The following is a 17,511-nucleotide window of genomic DNA, read 5'->3' on the forward strand; positions in this document are numbered from 1 at the left end:
TTCAAATAGAGCCCTGCATGTTTATGCACACGCTGGGTGGGGTGCACACGGTGGGTTTGGGGTGCAGCTGGCAGCAGCTCCATCCCAAAAGTGCCCGGAGCTGGACTGCTGTGACAGCACAGTGCTACCGAACCCTGAGGTGGGACCTGCATGTTCGCACAGAGGATGAACAAGCAGGACGAGTGAAACGTGTGTGGGTCATGCTGACAGCCTGTCCCACACCCCCAGTACCTTCCCAGTTCGAGCGGGGAATAAACACAAACACCCGCTTGCAACACTACACACCCAGCAGAACACACCTTTTCAGGGGGACCCTTTACATCAATCTACAATAAAAAATAATAAAAAAGGAAGATACTATTTAAAGAGCAGGTTCTGACATTGAGGTTCTAGCAGTGACCTGACCAAGAAGGGAAGGATCTTGCCTCCATCTTCAGTGGCTGCTTCAGAGAAGGCAGTAAGAGAGCTGGCAGTTGGGAAGCCATGGGCTTACATGGGAGCCTCCCTCCTGACCCACTGCTGGAGGCCAGCTGAGCCTTGGCACTGCGGCATTCACCCTCACCAGTCTCATTCCTAGGTCTACCAGGCTCTTCCCAACTCCGCAGGGGCTACAGCTGTAGCACAGAGCCCTGCTGTGCTCCACGTGCAAAGGCTGCTCTGCAGTCAGGGATGAATCCAGCCCTTGCCAAGGCACGGCTCTGCCAGCCTCGAAATAGCAAGGCCCTCCCGAAAAACCTCTGTCCTCCTTCAAAAAAAGCACTCTCTCCGGCACCCAGCTCGTTTCTCTCATCTCTGATGTGACAGCCCCTACAGCCAGGCAGCGCAGTGTTCCACGCTCTACAGCAGAACAGGAGCCAGTTGCTTGGGGTGGGGTTCCCAGTTCTGTGGCTGCTTGGTCCCTTTACCAGACCTAGCAAACCCCCCTGCTTTACAGCAGTAGCGAGAGTGGTAAATTTAAGAGAGTTGTAGCACACCAAGCAGATACGGGCATTATTTCTACTCCATGTCTCCCAGTGCCAGGCACACACTACTTTAAAAAATCCCTTAAAAACGGCTGCTTCAAAACAACCTCTATACATCAACGGCCCTAGAGACAATACGCCATGAAATGCCCTTACAAAACGAATCCTTACATTTCAGCCTAGCGGAGCATCCGAGCGCACAGCAAAGCCAAGACAAACACAGCGCTGCTCTCTCCTGAAAACCTATGTGGTCTGAAAGATCTCCGTTGTTGCTCCATCCCGGAAAATGATTCATCCTCCCCTCGGGGTTCTGACTTGCCTCTGCACATTTCCCAACGCTGCCTGGCTTTATAAGAGCGTGGTTGCACGCGGCGACTCCTAGCAGATTTCTCGGCTCGGTTGCGAGCGAGGCGGCGGTGGCTAATCCTTCTAACGATGATTTTCCTCTTGCAGCATTTCATCTTTCTGGCCATAGACTTATTACTCGCAACAACCCTTTCCTGCCTCTTTTATGCCTTTATATGCATTTCCATTGCATTTTTGACCTGCTTCATTATCATCTTCTCTTTCGGCATTGTGGAGAGGAACATTGATGTGAAAGGGAAAGCAATTGTAGTTCTCGTGTCCAACAGCTCCATTGGGAGGATGTTTGCAAGGAACCTGGATAAAGCAGGTTTCAGGGTGTCTGCTGCACACTGGCCTCCTCGAGAGGAGGGGACAGCTACAGAAGAAGAGTGCTTTTCAAGCACGGAGGTAGCCCAGCTCCACATGACTGAAGATGAGTATCAGAAGACAATGAAAACCTTCATAGAAAGCCACTTATCCCTGAAAGGTAATTCTTAGGGCAAAATTGTGGATTGTGCCTATGCTAGAAATCAAAATGCACAAGATTGTGAGATCGTTGTAGTTCATCAGCAAATGAGGGATGGCATGAATGTTTTAAGAAATGGGTTATAACAGTCTAACTGCATTGCATTTTGTTGTGCAAAACAAAAATTTTGCTTTTTCCAGGGGAAAGAGCCTCCTCTGGTGGCTCTGAAAGGCCCCAGTAGACCCGAGTCCCTGGAGGAAGGCAAGACAGGCCAAGGAGTGAGGGGGAAAAGGTCCACGCCAAGGCACAGAGGGCTGGACTTACCCTGGGGAGAAAACACATGGGTGAACAGAGGGGAGCAGAGACTTGGGACAGTGACCCGAGATAAAGGAATGTGTCTGACTTTTAACCTCTTCTGGATCAGAAAAACTGAGGTCCCTCTTGGCTTCTTGCTTGCTGTGGGATTCATAAGAAAGAGTCAAGTCAGAGCTTTGGCTGGCAGGTTGGGACTGTCTCTCTGAACCACACCACTGTCATTTCTGTGGGGATACGGGACTGAAAGCAACCTGCAGAGCTCACCTGGGACAGCATGAGGCAAGTGTCCTACTGAGGGAGTGGTGTAAGCACTTCTGCTGAGGAATCTCTCTGGCTCTTTCTAGGTGAGAGATGAAGGGTGCCAACGGGCAGGCTGGCTTATGCCCCAGCTGAATTAGCTCTGCTATCCAGGAGTCTGTCCTCACAGCCATAATTTTACACCTCTTGGGAGTGACAGAAAATTCAGGGCTGTAACCCCACTGCCCGCAGGGCTACAGGGTTACAAGAGAAGAGGCCAACTCTCTCCTCCGCTGTGAGCCTACTTAAGTCACATATGAGCAGCAAAGCTCTCTGCTTCCCCATACTGCCTCCTTACTTCTCCAGCTTCTCCATCCCTCTCCTCCTTGCTCTTCCTCTGAGGCTCCCTTTGAGGCCTCCCCAGGAGATGAGATCTCTAAGAGATCCACCTCTCGCCATGACAAATAACGAGACCCTTTGCATTGCTGCCCAGCACTGAAAGTTTTCTTTGTGCTCCCAGGCTCTGCAGAAGAAGGACATTTGGGAAGTCAGAGCACGCACCATGGAGCCTCCCCTACCGCAGACACCCTTCAAAGAGGCGGTAGGGAACCCTAGCCAATACCTGCTGCTGGCTGCAGCTATTCAGGACCCAATGGCACAGGTTATCTCACATCGCTTTTCTCCTCAGAAGCATCCCACAGGCCAGAAGTGCCTGCAGTCAGATGCTGTGTGACTCTGCATGGCCCAGGATACATCCCCCTGCTCACTAGCAGTCTGCAGGCTCCTGGAACAGGTGCCCTGCACACCAACAGATGGTTTCAGACCAAACGCTCAGCTACCTGCATGAGCATTTAGGCTAATTTACCCTAGTAAAATTGTTCTGGTGAAACTTGCCTGCGTGGACAAGGCCTAAAAGCTCACAAAGCTGAGTATCAGCATACTCTGCTCTGGAAACAAACAATGGAGACTTTCTTAACCAGTAATGCTCCGTGGGAGCTGGTGATTCCTGTGGGCTGTTGCTCTTCAATTAAATGGGGATCTGGCCCAGTGATATCTGTCTTTTTTGCTTTTGAGTATTTTGATGACTTGTGCTAGTTAAGGACTTTTGTAGTTCTTTGGGCTTTTTTGTTTGTTTGCTTGTTTTTTGACAGGGTACTCTATTGTAAGATCTGTAAGGTTTTACATTTAGGATCTCCTGCACAGTATTCGCATCACAGATGGGGATGTTAAAATGTATTTCCCGAGCACTGACCCAATTGCATGGCAGATCAAAGCACTGGGGGGGTGTGTGCGGTGTGTGGCTGTGAGAGAAAAAGAAAAAAACCAAACCTCAGTTTTCTTGGATTTCTTTGTTAACAGTTTCGAGTGAGTGCTGGTATTTATTCTGCAAGATTTGCTGACATATTTTTGGCATGGGTTAGGTGACCATGAACACCCACCGCCACCTGACTGATAATAAAACAATCTAAACCAAAAGACTACATTGGTCAGTCCCCACATGCAACATGCAGTTTGGTCAGCAGGATCAGAACAAGGAGATGAGAAAAGAGTTTGTGCTGCAGGGACAAGACACAGCAGAACCATTATAAAACTTTCTCCATTTAAAAATTTCTCTTATGCACTTTATGTGTATGCAATTCTTGGTTTCGAAAGAAAGGAACTTCTGTGCTAGTTTTTCTTAATTTTTTTTTTGTTAACTTGTCCCCATAGGAAATTTTTACCATTCTATCTTTGCTACTGTAAGTAAAAAGATGCTTGTTCAAAACACAGCCTTTGAAAGGCATCCTAAATGTCTTTCAAAGTAACACAATGAAGACAGAACTCCCTAGTCACAGTTCCTTCTAGAATTAAAAGACTTATGACAAATCACCTATTTTTTATTCTAGTACACGCCAAGAGATTTTGGCTAACGCCTTTATTTTGCAGTGGTAGTACAAGTGAGTAAGGAGCTATTAGGTCTAAAGAGATTGTAACATAAAGATGCAGAGAAATGCAAGTCAGACCCTTTCCAAAATCCTAATCTGTTTTGTGATAGCTTAACTTAATTCATGAAAAGTCTTGGGTTCTTCTCGCTTATAGTGTCTTTAGATCAGATGTTTAAGTTTTCTCTGTGACGAGGAGGTCAAAGAGATAGGGGAGAAAAAGAGGAGAGAAGGAGTCTTAATTGCTCACCTCCTGTAGCTGAGCTTGTACTATCAAACATCGCAAGAGCTCTTGGCATCGTGTCCAAGTGCTCTGGGATGGAGCTGCTTGAGAAATTGCTGCACCGTATTGCTCTTTGGGCACGTTGCCTGGAAATGATAACAATTGCTTCGTGATTTTCAGGATTGACTGCAGGGAGGGTGGGGCAGGGCAAGGAGGAAAAAAATGTGGAGATGGGCAAGACCCAACAGACAGCAACCTGACCTGACCCAAGAAGAGTTCAGACAACTGGAGTTCCAGCCTGATTAATTGCTGTACCCTCTGTTGCCACAGTAACTTGGGGTTCACCTAATCACACACACAAGCACAACACACAAGACACAAGGCTAAGTGGAAGCAGTATTTACTGTGCCATGCCCGAAGACTGGCTGCTTTGGGCTTGGCCAAGAAGAGCAAGCACCAAAAAGCTGTCAAGTGACCCTGCCCTGACAGCCTACGCAGAGTTCAGCTCCCTGAATTAAACCACCAGGACAAGACAGAACAGAGAAACCACTGTTTCACATCTAGTCTCAGCCTACTTATGGTTTAGAGATTATTCCAACTGTATTTTTTCTTTGGCTGCACCCAGAACACTTCCAGTGTCCTGAGAGATCCCGCCTTCTCCTTTTGGTGTCTTTAACATTCCTCAGGTCTTTCTGCACACCAGGCTGAGCTTCGCCAAACTTTATAATATCTGTGAGTCTGTAGATCACCATTGAAGTACATATAGCAGCCACAATGGCAGAGCACTTGGGGGACCTGCCACCCTTCCTTCCTACCCTTACTCCAGGGACAACTCAAAGTTGCCTTCACACTACCCTGACAAGATTTTTCTTCACTCTTTCTCTCCCACTCCTTGCAGTATTTCATACTGTGCTATCAACCATCACTTCATCCCAGTTATTTCCACCTACTTTCCCTTTCCTTGTTTTTCTTCCATTCCTCTGTGATGCCTCAGGTCTCTGCAGGGCAGAGGATACTTGATGTGAGCAAAGCCTCTGGCTGCACTGCACAGCCTCCTGCTGTTCATTCAGATCTCTACCATGCTGAAGTTGCTTGGAGTAGTCCTGTTGATTTTCATACAGTCAGGATTTCATTCTTAGCTGAATCTCAGCTAAGACATGATCACTGGTAAATTCTTTAGTACTGTATCAGCTTCCCTCTGTCCCTATCTGTTAAGTCAGAAGGACAATGCTTTTTCACAAGCAGAGGAATAACTGATGCAAATTAATAATGTGAATTCCTAAATAATCTCAAGTTCCATACCTGAAAGACTCTTTCTCACCCTACCCTTCACCATGGTGTTTCAGACCAGTGGGAAGTGCTTGTTCTCTCCAAAAGCTCTGGAGAAAGCTCCCCATGCAAACAACTAGACCAGTGGGGGATAATGGACTGCCATCCTTGGCCATCTGTTCTCATCCCCATGATGCTGCTGGCAGAATAGGTCTTACGACCTCTTCCTAAGTCAGTCCAGGCAACCTTAGATCATTCAATCAATTTAAATAGGTGAGTTTAGTTAAGCTAGCTGATTACTGTCTTCTATACATCAGGGATGCTCACATAATCTCTTCTTTGAGCAGAGCTGTGAGGGAAGTAACACCAGCAGTGGCAAGTATAGCTAATCCTGGGCAAGGATGGGTACACACAGCTGCAGTCACTTGCTCAGGGCTGTGTACCGAGAGGCTGGCAGAACTAGAGAGTACGCTGAAGCATCAAGGCTTTTAGCAGTCCCATAGCCCCTTGGACAGTCTCCACCTCTTCTAAAGGTCAAGCTGTTTTTCCAGTTCTGTTCTGTAGTAGGTAGCAGTGACAGATGCTCTCCTGGTGCTCTCATTTGCCTTGCACCTCCCCCTCAACATCCACCTACTTTGGTTAGTCATGCAGTTGAGTCCATGGAGGGACTCTTGTGACTGAGATCCAGAAAGCAAGGCCTTATGGTGCTTACGGTGGGCACGAAAGGAGACAGACATTTGAACTGCTCCCTTGTGCAGTGGAAGCCCTGTAGAAATTCTTTTACTTCCTAGGAATGCCAATGTGGTCAAATTATTTTATTAGGAAGTACCCCTTCCTCATTAACTTTTCCATGCTACAGTCGCCCCAAGATAAAAGGCTAGGCCATACAGTCATTCCTAAACTCACAGCAGAGCAAAAGGTCAGCTTTCTTTTGCAATGGAATAGCTTAGTGCATGGCATGTGCAAGGAAGAGCCGCAATAACCTGCCATTCCCACTCACTTCAGAGTCGGATTGAACAGATGTGATGATCATTGGCTGCAATAAACTACAAGGGAGTAGGAAGTATGAATGAATAAAGCAAATGAAATCATATAGTCATGCAATTTTAAAGAGTGCTGCATTATTTAACTTCACTCGGCTACAACAACTGCAGGCCACCTTGGATAAATCAGGGCATTTTCCAGGCTGCAAGTGACTACGCTTGGAGTTATGAGTCAAATGATTAATTTTCGTAGCTATGCTTTTGTGCCTTTAATATAGGTTATCCAGAAATCTTTGAAAAACAGGCTTGCAACTATACTGCCTTCCTATCTCTTGGGGATTCATCAAAACTAGAGAAGCACTTTGATACAGCATCCATCAGGCCTATGTAACAGCTCAGACAGAGAAAACAGATCTCTTTCCGAAACTATAGGTTGGGAGGAGCTATTTATTTTAGGATGAAGAGGAGTTTCCCATTCAAAGCTGCTTTTTTTGAAAATAAGAATCTAGGCATCATCTGTAGTGGGAGGTGTCCCTGCCCATGGCAGGGCGGTTGGAACTCGACAATCCTCGAGGTCCCTTCCAACCCTAACCATTCTATGATTCTATAGTCAGTGTGTTGGCTTGCTTTCTTTTCCCGAAAGAAGCTATGCATCACTATCTCTGGACATTTTATGGGAGGCCAGTTTTCACTTCCCTGAAGTGCTTTTGCAATTCTCTTCTTTCAACAGACAACTTCTCTGCCAAGAGCCTAGCAGCCTGGACGTACACATAAAAACACATGATTAAAGAGTTACACAATCCAGAAAAGCTGCAGCAACACTTCTCCGCCTCCATCCCCATCCCTCGCTCATCGCCAGCGGGCAGAGCCTGTTGGGGTTCAAAACCTCCACCCCCCACATCAGATTGCTGCTGCCGGACCGAGGGGAAAGGCTGAGGGCTGGAAGGGGCTGGCACTTCAGATCCTGGGCAGAGTCCTCAGGACTCCCCGGGATCATGGTTTTCAGTCTCGGCAGGGCTCAGTCCCGTCAGTTAGCCTGACCTGTGTTTTATAGGCCAGAGAACTTCATTAAGATTTCAAAAGAACAAACCAGGCATCCAGGCGTGTGGAAATACGTGGGCAGGGAAAGCGGGAGCCGAGCTGTGAGCAGTGAGTGGGGTTTGTTGTAAAATGCAGTAGGTACCTGCGAGCCCCGCTGTGCACAGCAGCGCTGTGTTTAGCTGTTTGTTGCTGGCTGGAGGGTTTCCGTTTGCAAACCAAGATCTCTGAGCAATAATTAAAAATGCATATTGGTCTGTCATATATAAAAGTGGGTTATTTTATTTGCATGCCTTCAGAACATGTTGCCATGCCCACCACTAATACCAGCCACGCACATAATATTATGGAAAGAGAAGGGGGTGAAAGAGCCATATGCTGCCATCACCTTTTTTAGCTTTCTCCCAAATCTTATATTTGGAGATGACAGGAACAAACATGGATCATTTCTTCAAAAAACCCTCAAAATCAAAACCCAAGTAGTTAGATACTTTTGTTATACTGGCTCCTTAATTTTCCCAGAAGCATTCTTTACCATCGTAAAGCAATACCCTCCTCACACTGACACCGCTTATCAGCTCCTATGAATTTTACTCCCATGGTGTAAGTTTATCTTACAACAAACTCCAGACAAGAGTTTTGTTTCCAAGATTCATCAATCATTAAACCACACAAGACTGACGAGTATTTTTAGAGATCACCAGAAAGATATCTCTATTTATGACATGTTGTTCTTGAAACAAACAATCAACGCATTTTCATGCAGTTGCAGTGGCAGGATTAGAGATGCAAGGTAAAATAAAAAACAAATTATCTGGGAAACTATGTATCACTTATGTATGATGCTAAACTCATCTCTGATCCTGTAAGTCATTGGAGATATTTCACAGATGCGACATAACCTTTAAGCTAATTTTTAAAAGGTCTTAAACAAGAGCTTAACTTTGCACCAATTTAGAAATATTGACTTTCACTAGCTAGAATTGGACAATTTCCAAGCAGAAAAATATTTCTGAAATACACCAGGATTAGAGCCCGCAGAGTTCTACAAATTTATTTCTCCCTTAGAAATAATGATGTTTGTCAGAAAGAATATTGGGGGTGTTTGTGTGTACCTGCATATTTTTTTTTTTTCACTCCATCCCTCATCCCAAGCCTTCAGGAAAATTTTCCAAAGGACAATTTTAACAGGGAAAGGGAACCAACTGAAAGAAAAGCTTTCTGAAACTCTGGTTTCCCTTGTTACAGTGGTTAGAGATGGAAACTTTCTGAACAGTTCCAAGACATATACTTAGAGACTTAAATTATGTAGTAAGACTGAACATACATAAAAAATGGAATACTTCTGTATATGATAGCTAATACTTCCTTGATACATACAAATAAATTACCTGTTTTATTACAGAACTTCTGAATAGATTTATTTATTTTAAATCTACTCTCTTTAAATTCCCCATCCAACTGAAACTGTTTTCCCAATGCTTACTATGCTGCGAACTCCCAGATAATACAGAATTGCTGTGGCATTTTCAGTAGGAAAGGGTGGGCAGGAACAAACTGTCTACGGAGTTCTCTTTACTGCAGGACAGCAGACTTGGCTGGGCCTGTGGTCAGCTCAGCCCCAGGAGCTTTGTTTCGGCACCAAACTGTTCTTCTGGTTCCCTGGGGTGGCTCTGGGAGGAAATGTCTGGCAGGTACAGCCTGTGGTACTAAATCTTTTTAAAATCGCAGCACAGAGCCAAATTTCACCCCAGTGTAGCTTGACTTGGTAACAGTGTCTTCAAAAAAACTTGCATGACTGCAGATCAGACAACAATCTGCCACCAGTAGTTGAAACACCACCCCAAAAAAGAAAAAACAAAAAAACCCAACCAAAAAAGCCCCATCAAAAAACCCAAACCTGTTTTACAGGTCTATTGAATTATAAACACATACAGTGAAAGCCTCTTAGACTCAGCGCTTTGTTATAGATAGTCAAATGATTTGTTATGAAGAAATTGGCCAAAAACCAGAGCCTTCTTTCTGTTCTTGGGTGGCTTTCCCTAGTTTCTGGGACTGCTTTTATTATTATTAAGTATTCACTGCTATAGTTTGGTCAAATGGTTTGAAACCTGTGAGATGTCTGATATGAAATTATCCAGCAAGCAGCTGTGCCAGGTAGTATTCATTTCTAACCCAGACTTGATGGAGGTAACTTTCTAAAACAACAGATTGATGAATAGTTATTTTCAATAATAAATAGGAATTGTATTTCCTCATGTAAAACATCTGTCAGAGAACCATTCCCAGTGGTTAAAACAGACATTTATGCCTATCTGTCTAACTGGCTTGACACCCAACTGCTTTCCTCATTTCCCCATAGGCCTTCCCCTATAGGTCTCGGTGCTCTTGTTTAAGTTCCATTTTGCCTTATTCTAAAGATGGAAACACAATGTCCACACCGCACAAGTCCATTGAAGCCTTGGAGCTGTGCCCAAATATAATAGCCCAGAAAGTTTTGATTTTTCGAGCCCCTGCAAATCCATTCTGTAATTGAAGTGCCCTTTTACTGCAAAAGCCAAAGTGCCTGTTCTCCATTATGGCCTTGTTTCCCCCCCTCCCATTTTAAGTGGTCATCATTAAATTAATTGAGATGTCATCAGTATAAAGCTAATACTCCTTTCGGGTTACTTGCCTTCCACTCCTTCCCTCTGGCCACCTTTGTGGTTTTGTATTTACATACATTAAAAATGGATTTTCTCTCTTTTCTTGCTACCTGAGAGTCACACAGAATCAGGAAAGCTTTTAGTTCTCAGAGATCTGAATTTCAATCCTGCTTTCAATTTATGGAGACCAATAAGTGAACACACTGATGGAAAATTCCCAAGCAGTTCCAGTAACAATACACACAGTGTTAACTAATTTACCAGGTAGCAAGTCATAAAGGGAGGGACTGTGCCCTTCTTATTCATCCATACAAGAACAACAGACTTCAGTGTTATTTATGTAAGGTCCAGAAAATAAAAATACAGGCAAAAATATGAGAATAAATTACAGCCTTTGAAAAAAAAAAAGTCTACAATTCATCAGAAACAAAGTCCCCAAGTGTTTGGATGCCGGAAAGAGAGGTGGCAAGAGGAATGCTCCTGTCATCCGTTTGCTTTCTGCATCTCTCTTTAGACCGCTCTAGAAGACATTTTATTCATGGCACCAGCTCTGGGGCACAAGTCATGTCTGTCTGTGTCAATCATGTGGATTCACGCTGTCTGATGCAAAATAGGGTGATGCATTAACTCTGCAACTGCAACGTGGGAGCAGGTAAAAGGAGACTTCAAGTCTTACAGCAGTTTTCTGAGAAGCAGAGAGACAAAGTGCTGAAGCAGAGAGGACTGGGGACAGACAGGGCAAGCCTTTTTGCTCACTCCCAGAGGGATGTGCCACAGACCACAGCCCAAGCACAGTTACCACCATACACTGCACTTTGTTAATCAGATACAATAAATGAGATATAGGATAAATCTCTGATGTATGAGAATGACATAAGGAGTTAAGCCACAGGACAGTCGGGTCCAGGATAGATGCGAATCAGAGGTTCAGCCCAAGTCACTTTTCTCAGGGACAGCGTTACGGGTGTGAACAGACAGGTAACAGCATCCCAGCACCACCCATGGTGCCTTTTGTTACAGCTTCCAGCAAACATGGAACAGAGAAGGACAATTCTGGGTCAGAAAAATTCATTCATTCAGAGCTTTCCTTGGGCTGTCCCTAGGACACTAAGGAGATACTTTCTTCAATATCTTATTCCAGCTCTCTTTCCCTAAATCAAGGCAGGTCGCTTCTTTCCTCCAGCAGGAGGTCTCCTCAACCAGCAGCCACCCTTTCCCCTCTCCCATGCACTGTCTGGAGACACCTCAGAGCAGCCACCAGATTTAAAAATCAATACAGTCCCTTAAGTAGCCACTCCACTTTTATGGGTTAGAGCCCTTTGGCACCTTGTTTTGAAGCCAGGAAAGGAAACAGATAAAAATCCCCTCTCAAAGATTATTTATTGCACCACAGACAAACAGGCCCCAGTTCTGATTCACTTGCCCTACAAAGTAGAAAACCTTTAAGCCTGAATTTGTCCCCATATGTTATTCAGATGCAATGGTTTACCATTACGAAGAGAGTAAGTGCCTTAAGAGAACAAGTCCCAATGAGTGATGGTTTCTAATAAATGCCATTTTATTTTTTCCTCAAGAGTATTTCTTGGAAAATACTTCACTTGTTTTGCTTCTAAGAAAAGTAATTTGCTAATGTTTTCCTGATCATAAAATTGATTTGACCTTCTACAAATAATCTGACAGCACGGCATGTTGCTGAGCTTTTTGAAGTGCATTAGGTTGTTCATACAGCAGGGCTTTCTCCTGTTTATTCTGTATGGCCTCCTTGTATAACGGATGGAAACATTTCTAAAGCTTTCATAAAAATAACTTCAAACAACCGATAAAAATTGAAATTCCAATGGAATATGTAATAACAAGATTCAACATGCATAGTGAGGAATAACTGGTTTTTGACCAGCTCTACTTCTAACGCTGTAGGTCTTGCAAACTATGGCCTCCCTCCTTCCCAGTGTAGATGGCTGCTATAGAGCTCATTACATTCAGGTTTTTAATTAGAGTTAGTGGCAATTCAGAGAAACACCATGATGTAATTTAAGAATGAGCTGTACAAGTTCACTTAGCTCATACTCTGTTAATTTGCCAGGCATGTATGGGATGATGAAGAAGCCATCAATCCTGATATGGGAAGAGGAACCAGACACATGCAGTGAGAAATGTGAGAGAAAAACACTTGAGAGAAAAAACTCCTCTAAATGGAAGAAGGTTTTCAAGGCTCCAGGTAGGAAACGCTTACTGCAGTCAAGTTCAATTGAATAGATTGTATTTCTCTGACAATGTCTAGGTGAGGGAGGGGGGCAATGTCTTTAAAATGTTTTAGCCAGTAAGTTCTTTTTCAAAACTTCAAAAACAAAGTTCTTGTTTGTGGCCACTCCTCACCAGGGTTGGTCATCAACAGCTTAAAACATGTCTTCAAAGAGGTTAGCTAATATTCCAGAAAGCTCTTGCTCTCCCAGGCTGGACTTGTAATTAAGCCTACGTGGGTAGTACAGAACCAATGTGTGCAGAACCAGCTCTGCAAAGCCCCCACTGCCCCAGGACCATCCAAGCTCCCTCATCCTGGCATGGAACAAAATAAAACCCCACAGGTCCCACCCACAAAATACAATTCAGTAGCCAACAGCACTGTGCCTTTAGCAGATGGCAGAAATTTTCTCCCTGCCTCACTCTTCACACAGAAGGTACTGCTGCATTAGCATTCACTGAAAGAGGTTTGTTGTCAGGGCTAGCTGTTTATCAGAAGGAAGACTTTCTGTTTAGAAATAACATGCTAATTAAAGCATGACTTTATTTATTTACACATCACATTTATTTATGGTTACTTATTTGCATTATAAAATTGTTTGCATTACAAACGATATTATTTAGTTTTAGTTGCATGCAAAATGTCCTCTGTGAGACCTATCACCATTTGAAGGGGTTCTTCAGGCTTGTAAGAACCTCGACCCTGCAGGTAGATGCTGGCCTCAGGGTGGTGATGACTCTGGCTTCAGACTCCCAGGGCACTTTCCTTTCTTAGTAGGGAGAAGAATAACCAAAAAACCCCAATAAAAATGGCTGTAAGAGCAGGCAGCTAAGCTCTCCTTCATGAAATAACAGAAAAAGTAGGTATCTTCTCCTTTCCCAGGTGATATGTATTATATGTGGAGTGTATCACAAAAAATAGGTAAATAACCAAGAAATCTGCCATCAAACTCCCTGAATCACCAGCTCTACCGTTAGTCCATAAGCCCCTGCAGACCCCAGCCAGCACTGGGGGGCTCCAGCATCCATGCCCCCCCGCTCACTGCTGGCTATCATCACTTAGCTGGCATCTGAGGGGTACAGTGCTCACCTGCACAGAGCAGGGGGAGCTCAGCTCAGGAGCCCCTTCCCCACAGCCCCTGTGCAAAGGGCACTGGCAGGAGTGGGGCAGGAGAGCAGCGCCTCTGGCTTGTTCGCTCTGAGAATCCAAAGCCCATAAAGGCTGTGCGAAGATGTCATTTGTTTTGTTGGGTTTTTTTGGACACGTTAATATTCTTCTTTTGTGATTGGGTTAGCGGTTGAAACAGCAGCACTTTTCTGTTTGCAGCCCTCTGTGTTGCAGTCCTCTTTTGCCCACTGAACTGCACCCTGACTTTCCTGAAGAAGAGAAGCCTGAAGCTCCTTGTGCCTCTGCTGAAATCCAAGAACTGAGAGGTGAGACAGCACACTCACAGCTTAGTGATGTGCACCTGACAGAGCTAACCAACATCTCCTGCAACGGTAGGTCTTTCCTCTGGTGGAAGGGTGACCGAGCTGGCAGGAAGAGGGCTGGGAAAGCCACCTGAGAGCAGCCACCTGCCCCTTCCAGCACTCTTGACCCCTAAAGGATCCTGTCTTTCTGCACCAACCTGGCCCCAAGGAGTCCAGCCTGGGGCACAGCCACACACAGGCAACCACCTGAGGGGCAAAAATAAACCAAACTTGGCTTGTGTTCTGCTAACTGGTATAAGCTGTCCTATACTATCTGAAACAGCTGTAAAACCACAGCTGTCAACACTGGCGCACGTTCATGTATACAGAAATCTCACATCATATCAAGTGATGTGACACAAATGGGCATTAAATAACTAACAAATACTGACACAAAACCTTTTGCAGGGTCTGTCAATGGCTTCAGTGGTGAGTGTTCGCCCAGAGCTCAGTTTTGCCCTGAAAGCACTGCCACCAAAATCACTGGGAGAACGAAAGGATGGGCTCTCCCAGCAAGAAGGCACGGGCAGTGCTTTAGAGCCTGCCACTATACAGGCAAATCTTCCTCTGAGCTCTGCTCCCAGAGCTGCAGTAGGTTTAGATCGGTAGCAAACACAAAACCAGCCAGCTTGGTCTCCAACACTGAGGCAGAGCATTAGCTGCTTTGTGGAATCCCACTGGAATTTAAGAGACATAGTAATTGCTTTTAAAGGGCAAAGCCAAAAATGTCCTGTGCCGTGCTCTTTCACCTCTCCCCCATTCCTGCATTCTCACTGCTGCAGACTGTGATAGCTCTTGAATTACATTTACTCTAGCACATGGCTAAGAGAACAACTGAACTCCCCAACATCCCTGCTTGAGACAAAGCACCCAGAGCCTGCTGTGATTCACTGACCCAGGCTTTAGGATGGAAGGGGCGAGAGGAGGTGTGTGTGAAGAGAGTAAAACAGAAAATGAGATGGATCTCCAGGTGCTCCCATTGGTTGGTCTAATATTTTCTTGCTTGTCCCTGGCTCTCCATCTAACACTGCCTTCAGGGGTCTAGTTCTCAGTAGCATCTTTGACCTTTCTGAGTTTTTGATCAGGGCCATAAAGCATGCTGTAGGTGCTGTGTTGAACTTAGAGGTGGAAATAAAGTCTGCTCCCATACTGCAATGTGTTGCCCAGCAGCTGCTGTAGCAGCAGTGATAGACTGCAGGCATGATGAGGGAAGGAATGCAGTAAAAATGGCAGTAGGAATGAAATCAGTGGAAATGATTGAACAGCACTGAAGAGCTAAAGCTCTCCTGATGTCTTTCAGCCAGGAAGGAAACCCAGAGAGCGCTACATGTTAAAACTGTCACGCCACAATGGAAAAATGCTACAGGAAGGAGCATATCTGGGATCAGAAGTGACAAACTCCTGGCAGGGGAGGATTACAAGTGGTGACTTCAAATGCAAGACAAGAAAAAAATTGTAGATGAAGACAGAAAGCACCTCCTGAACCACGAGGCAGGTCTCCAACTCCCTTGCAAGTCTCATCTATAAGGAACAGAACACAGAGACACTGAAACTTTGGGTTGTACAGTACAATGTACACACTGGGATATGCACAGAGGGAAAAAAAACCCAAACAGTTGAGGCAAAAGGAAATAAAGGAAGAACTCTGCTGGGAAGAAAAATGCTAGGGCTTGGTTTTCATAATCTAAAAGCCACAACTCAGAACTGTCTGACTGATGATAAGAGATGTCACCCACCCAGGGAGCTGGATCCAGAGAGGAAAAGGAAAGCTTTCAAAACAGCTTCTATAAGACATTAAGCCAGCTTAATATCAAGCCAGACTGAAAACAAACATTTTAATTCCAGAACATCAAAGCATTGGGAGAGAACATGTTAATTCCTGAATGAAAAGCTTGGGGTTTTAGTCTTTACATATTTGGCAAGTAACTAGTAATACGAATAATGCCAAACCCATATACTCTGCAGAATGTCCCAGGAAAGGTTTCCTTTAGCCAGAGCCCCATTTGGAGCCAGAGCTGTCAATTCCCTCAATGCCTAATCACATTCTGTGCACATAACCTTGTGGGATTTCAGCTGATAAACATCATTTTCTCCTCCCAACTATTGCAGGGGATGCATGTGAGCTGGCACATGGCTATTGCTTTCCCCCAAAGTGACCTTCACTCAAAGGATAACGTACACAGTTGTATTCATGGTCTGAAATTAGAGACATTATGTGAACAAGGCTCCTGAAGACTTCAGTGGAAGTTTTGCTTGCCCAAGAACTTGGGGATGGCCTACATTTGTTTATAAAGCTTTCTGGTCCATTGGGATACACAAAACAACTGTGTACAAGCATAAAATTATGACTGTGAGGCAATACCACCATAAGATAAATTATAATATAGCTGCACTTAAAAGGGCTTTTAATACAAATTAGCTGTATCAAACTAACACCAAAGTTATAGACAGCTGAAGCTGACTAAGGTATCTGAATGCCCAGTTGCTTTTGAGTAGAAACGAGGGACTTGAATGTTTCATAGCAGAAAAAAAAAAAAATAAAGTAACTTGCTCCTAAAGCCTACAAACCTCACGGAAAGATTTTGCCAACATCTTTTGGGACACATCCCCCCAACCATACAACCACTGAAGCCAGAGCCCAGCGTGCAGGTACTATTCACCTCCACAGCAAACGCTGGGAGATGTTTCAGACAGCCAGGGTCCCTGAGGTGAGAAATTTCCCTATATGTGTTTATTGTATTGTAGGAAAAACATTCAGGGGAGAAAAAGAGAGGAGAGGGGAGGAAAGTAATTTAATAACGATTAGTGTAATGGGATTTGCTATTCCTGATAATAGTTTAATCAATATAAACATTTACCGAACCCTCTTATGTGCTTGCCACAATCAAGTTGCTTTATATTTAGCTTAACACTCATAAGCCATGGTTATCATGATCTGGACCTCTACTACCCACTTAATTATGCAAAAAAACCCCAACACAATAACCAACAAAAAGCCAAGACTCTGATTTCCCACACCTAAAAACCCAGCCATGCACAAGTGACCTCCTCAACCACATGCCATGGTGTGTGTCCTGGTTGTGTTGGATACACCGGACACGGAGATGACGGGTCTCAGGATAGGTGTGACTTGCTCTATGAGACCAAGTTAATTGCAAAGGTGCTGTGTTCCATGGCATTATTCACATCAGACTCACAAATGGAGCCACAAGTGCTTCTCCCCTGCATGGAGACAGCCCAACACTTCTAAAGCTTTGCAGATCACACGCAGTTGAATCCCGCACTTCTCACACAGTCCTTCTTTGAAGGAACGACTTATTAGAGCCTCTGTTTTGTGAGTTCATTGATTAGATACTGAAGATATGTAAAAGATATAAAAGCATACATACATGGAG

General features: G+C 44.6%; 2 protein-coding genes across 6 annotated transcripts in view; one reads left to right on the plus strand and one right to left on the minus strand.

Moving 5' to 3' along the window:
- PAK7 (p21 protein (Cdc42/Rac)-activated kinase 7) overlaps positions 1 to 17,511 on the minus strand; it is a 173,254-nt gene that overhangs the window by 119,348 nt on the left and 36,395 nt on the right. The gene's annotated exons all lie outside the window — the stretch shown is intronic.
- On the plus strand, positions 1,360 to 16,864 carry LOC106902699 (estradiol 17-beta-dehydrogenase 2-like). Of its 5 annotated transcripts, none has more exons than XM_014966409.1 (5): positions 1,360 to 1,794; positions 2,846 to 2,926; positions 12,489 to 12,623; positions 13,974 to 14,080; positions 15,417 to 16,864. In XM_014966409.1, exons 1-4 carry the CDS (start codon positions 1,398 to 1,400, stop codon positions 14,075 to 14,077), a joined length of 717 nt encoding a protein of 238 aa, XP_014821895.1. In that variant the 5' UTR covers positions 1,360 to 1,397; the 3' UTR covers positions 14,078 to 14,080; positions 15,417 to 16,864. The 5 variants fall into 5 exon arrangements, with proteins under 5 accessions (XP_014821895.1, XP_014821896.1, XP_014821898.1 ...); XM_014966410.1 differs by having other exon boundaries at positions 15,421 to 16,864; XM_014966412.1 differs by lacking the exon at positions 15,417 to 16,864 and adding an exon at positions 14,151 to 14,366.

This window comes from Calidris pugnax, unplaced genomic scaffold (assembly GCF_001431845.1).
Source record: "Calidris pugnax isolate Ruff unplaced genomic scaffold, ASM143184v1 scaffold31, whole genome shotgun sequence".
Lineage (NCBI taxonomy): Eukaryota > Metazoa > Chordata > Aves > Charadriiformes > Scolopacidae > Calidris > Calidris pugnax.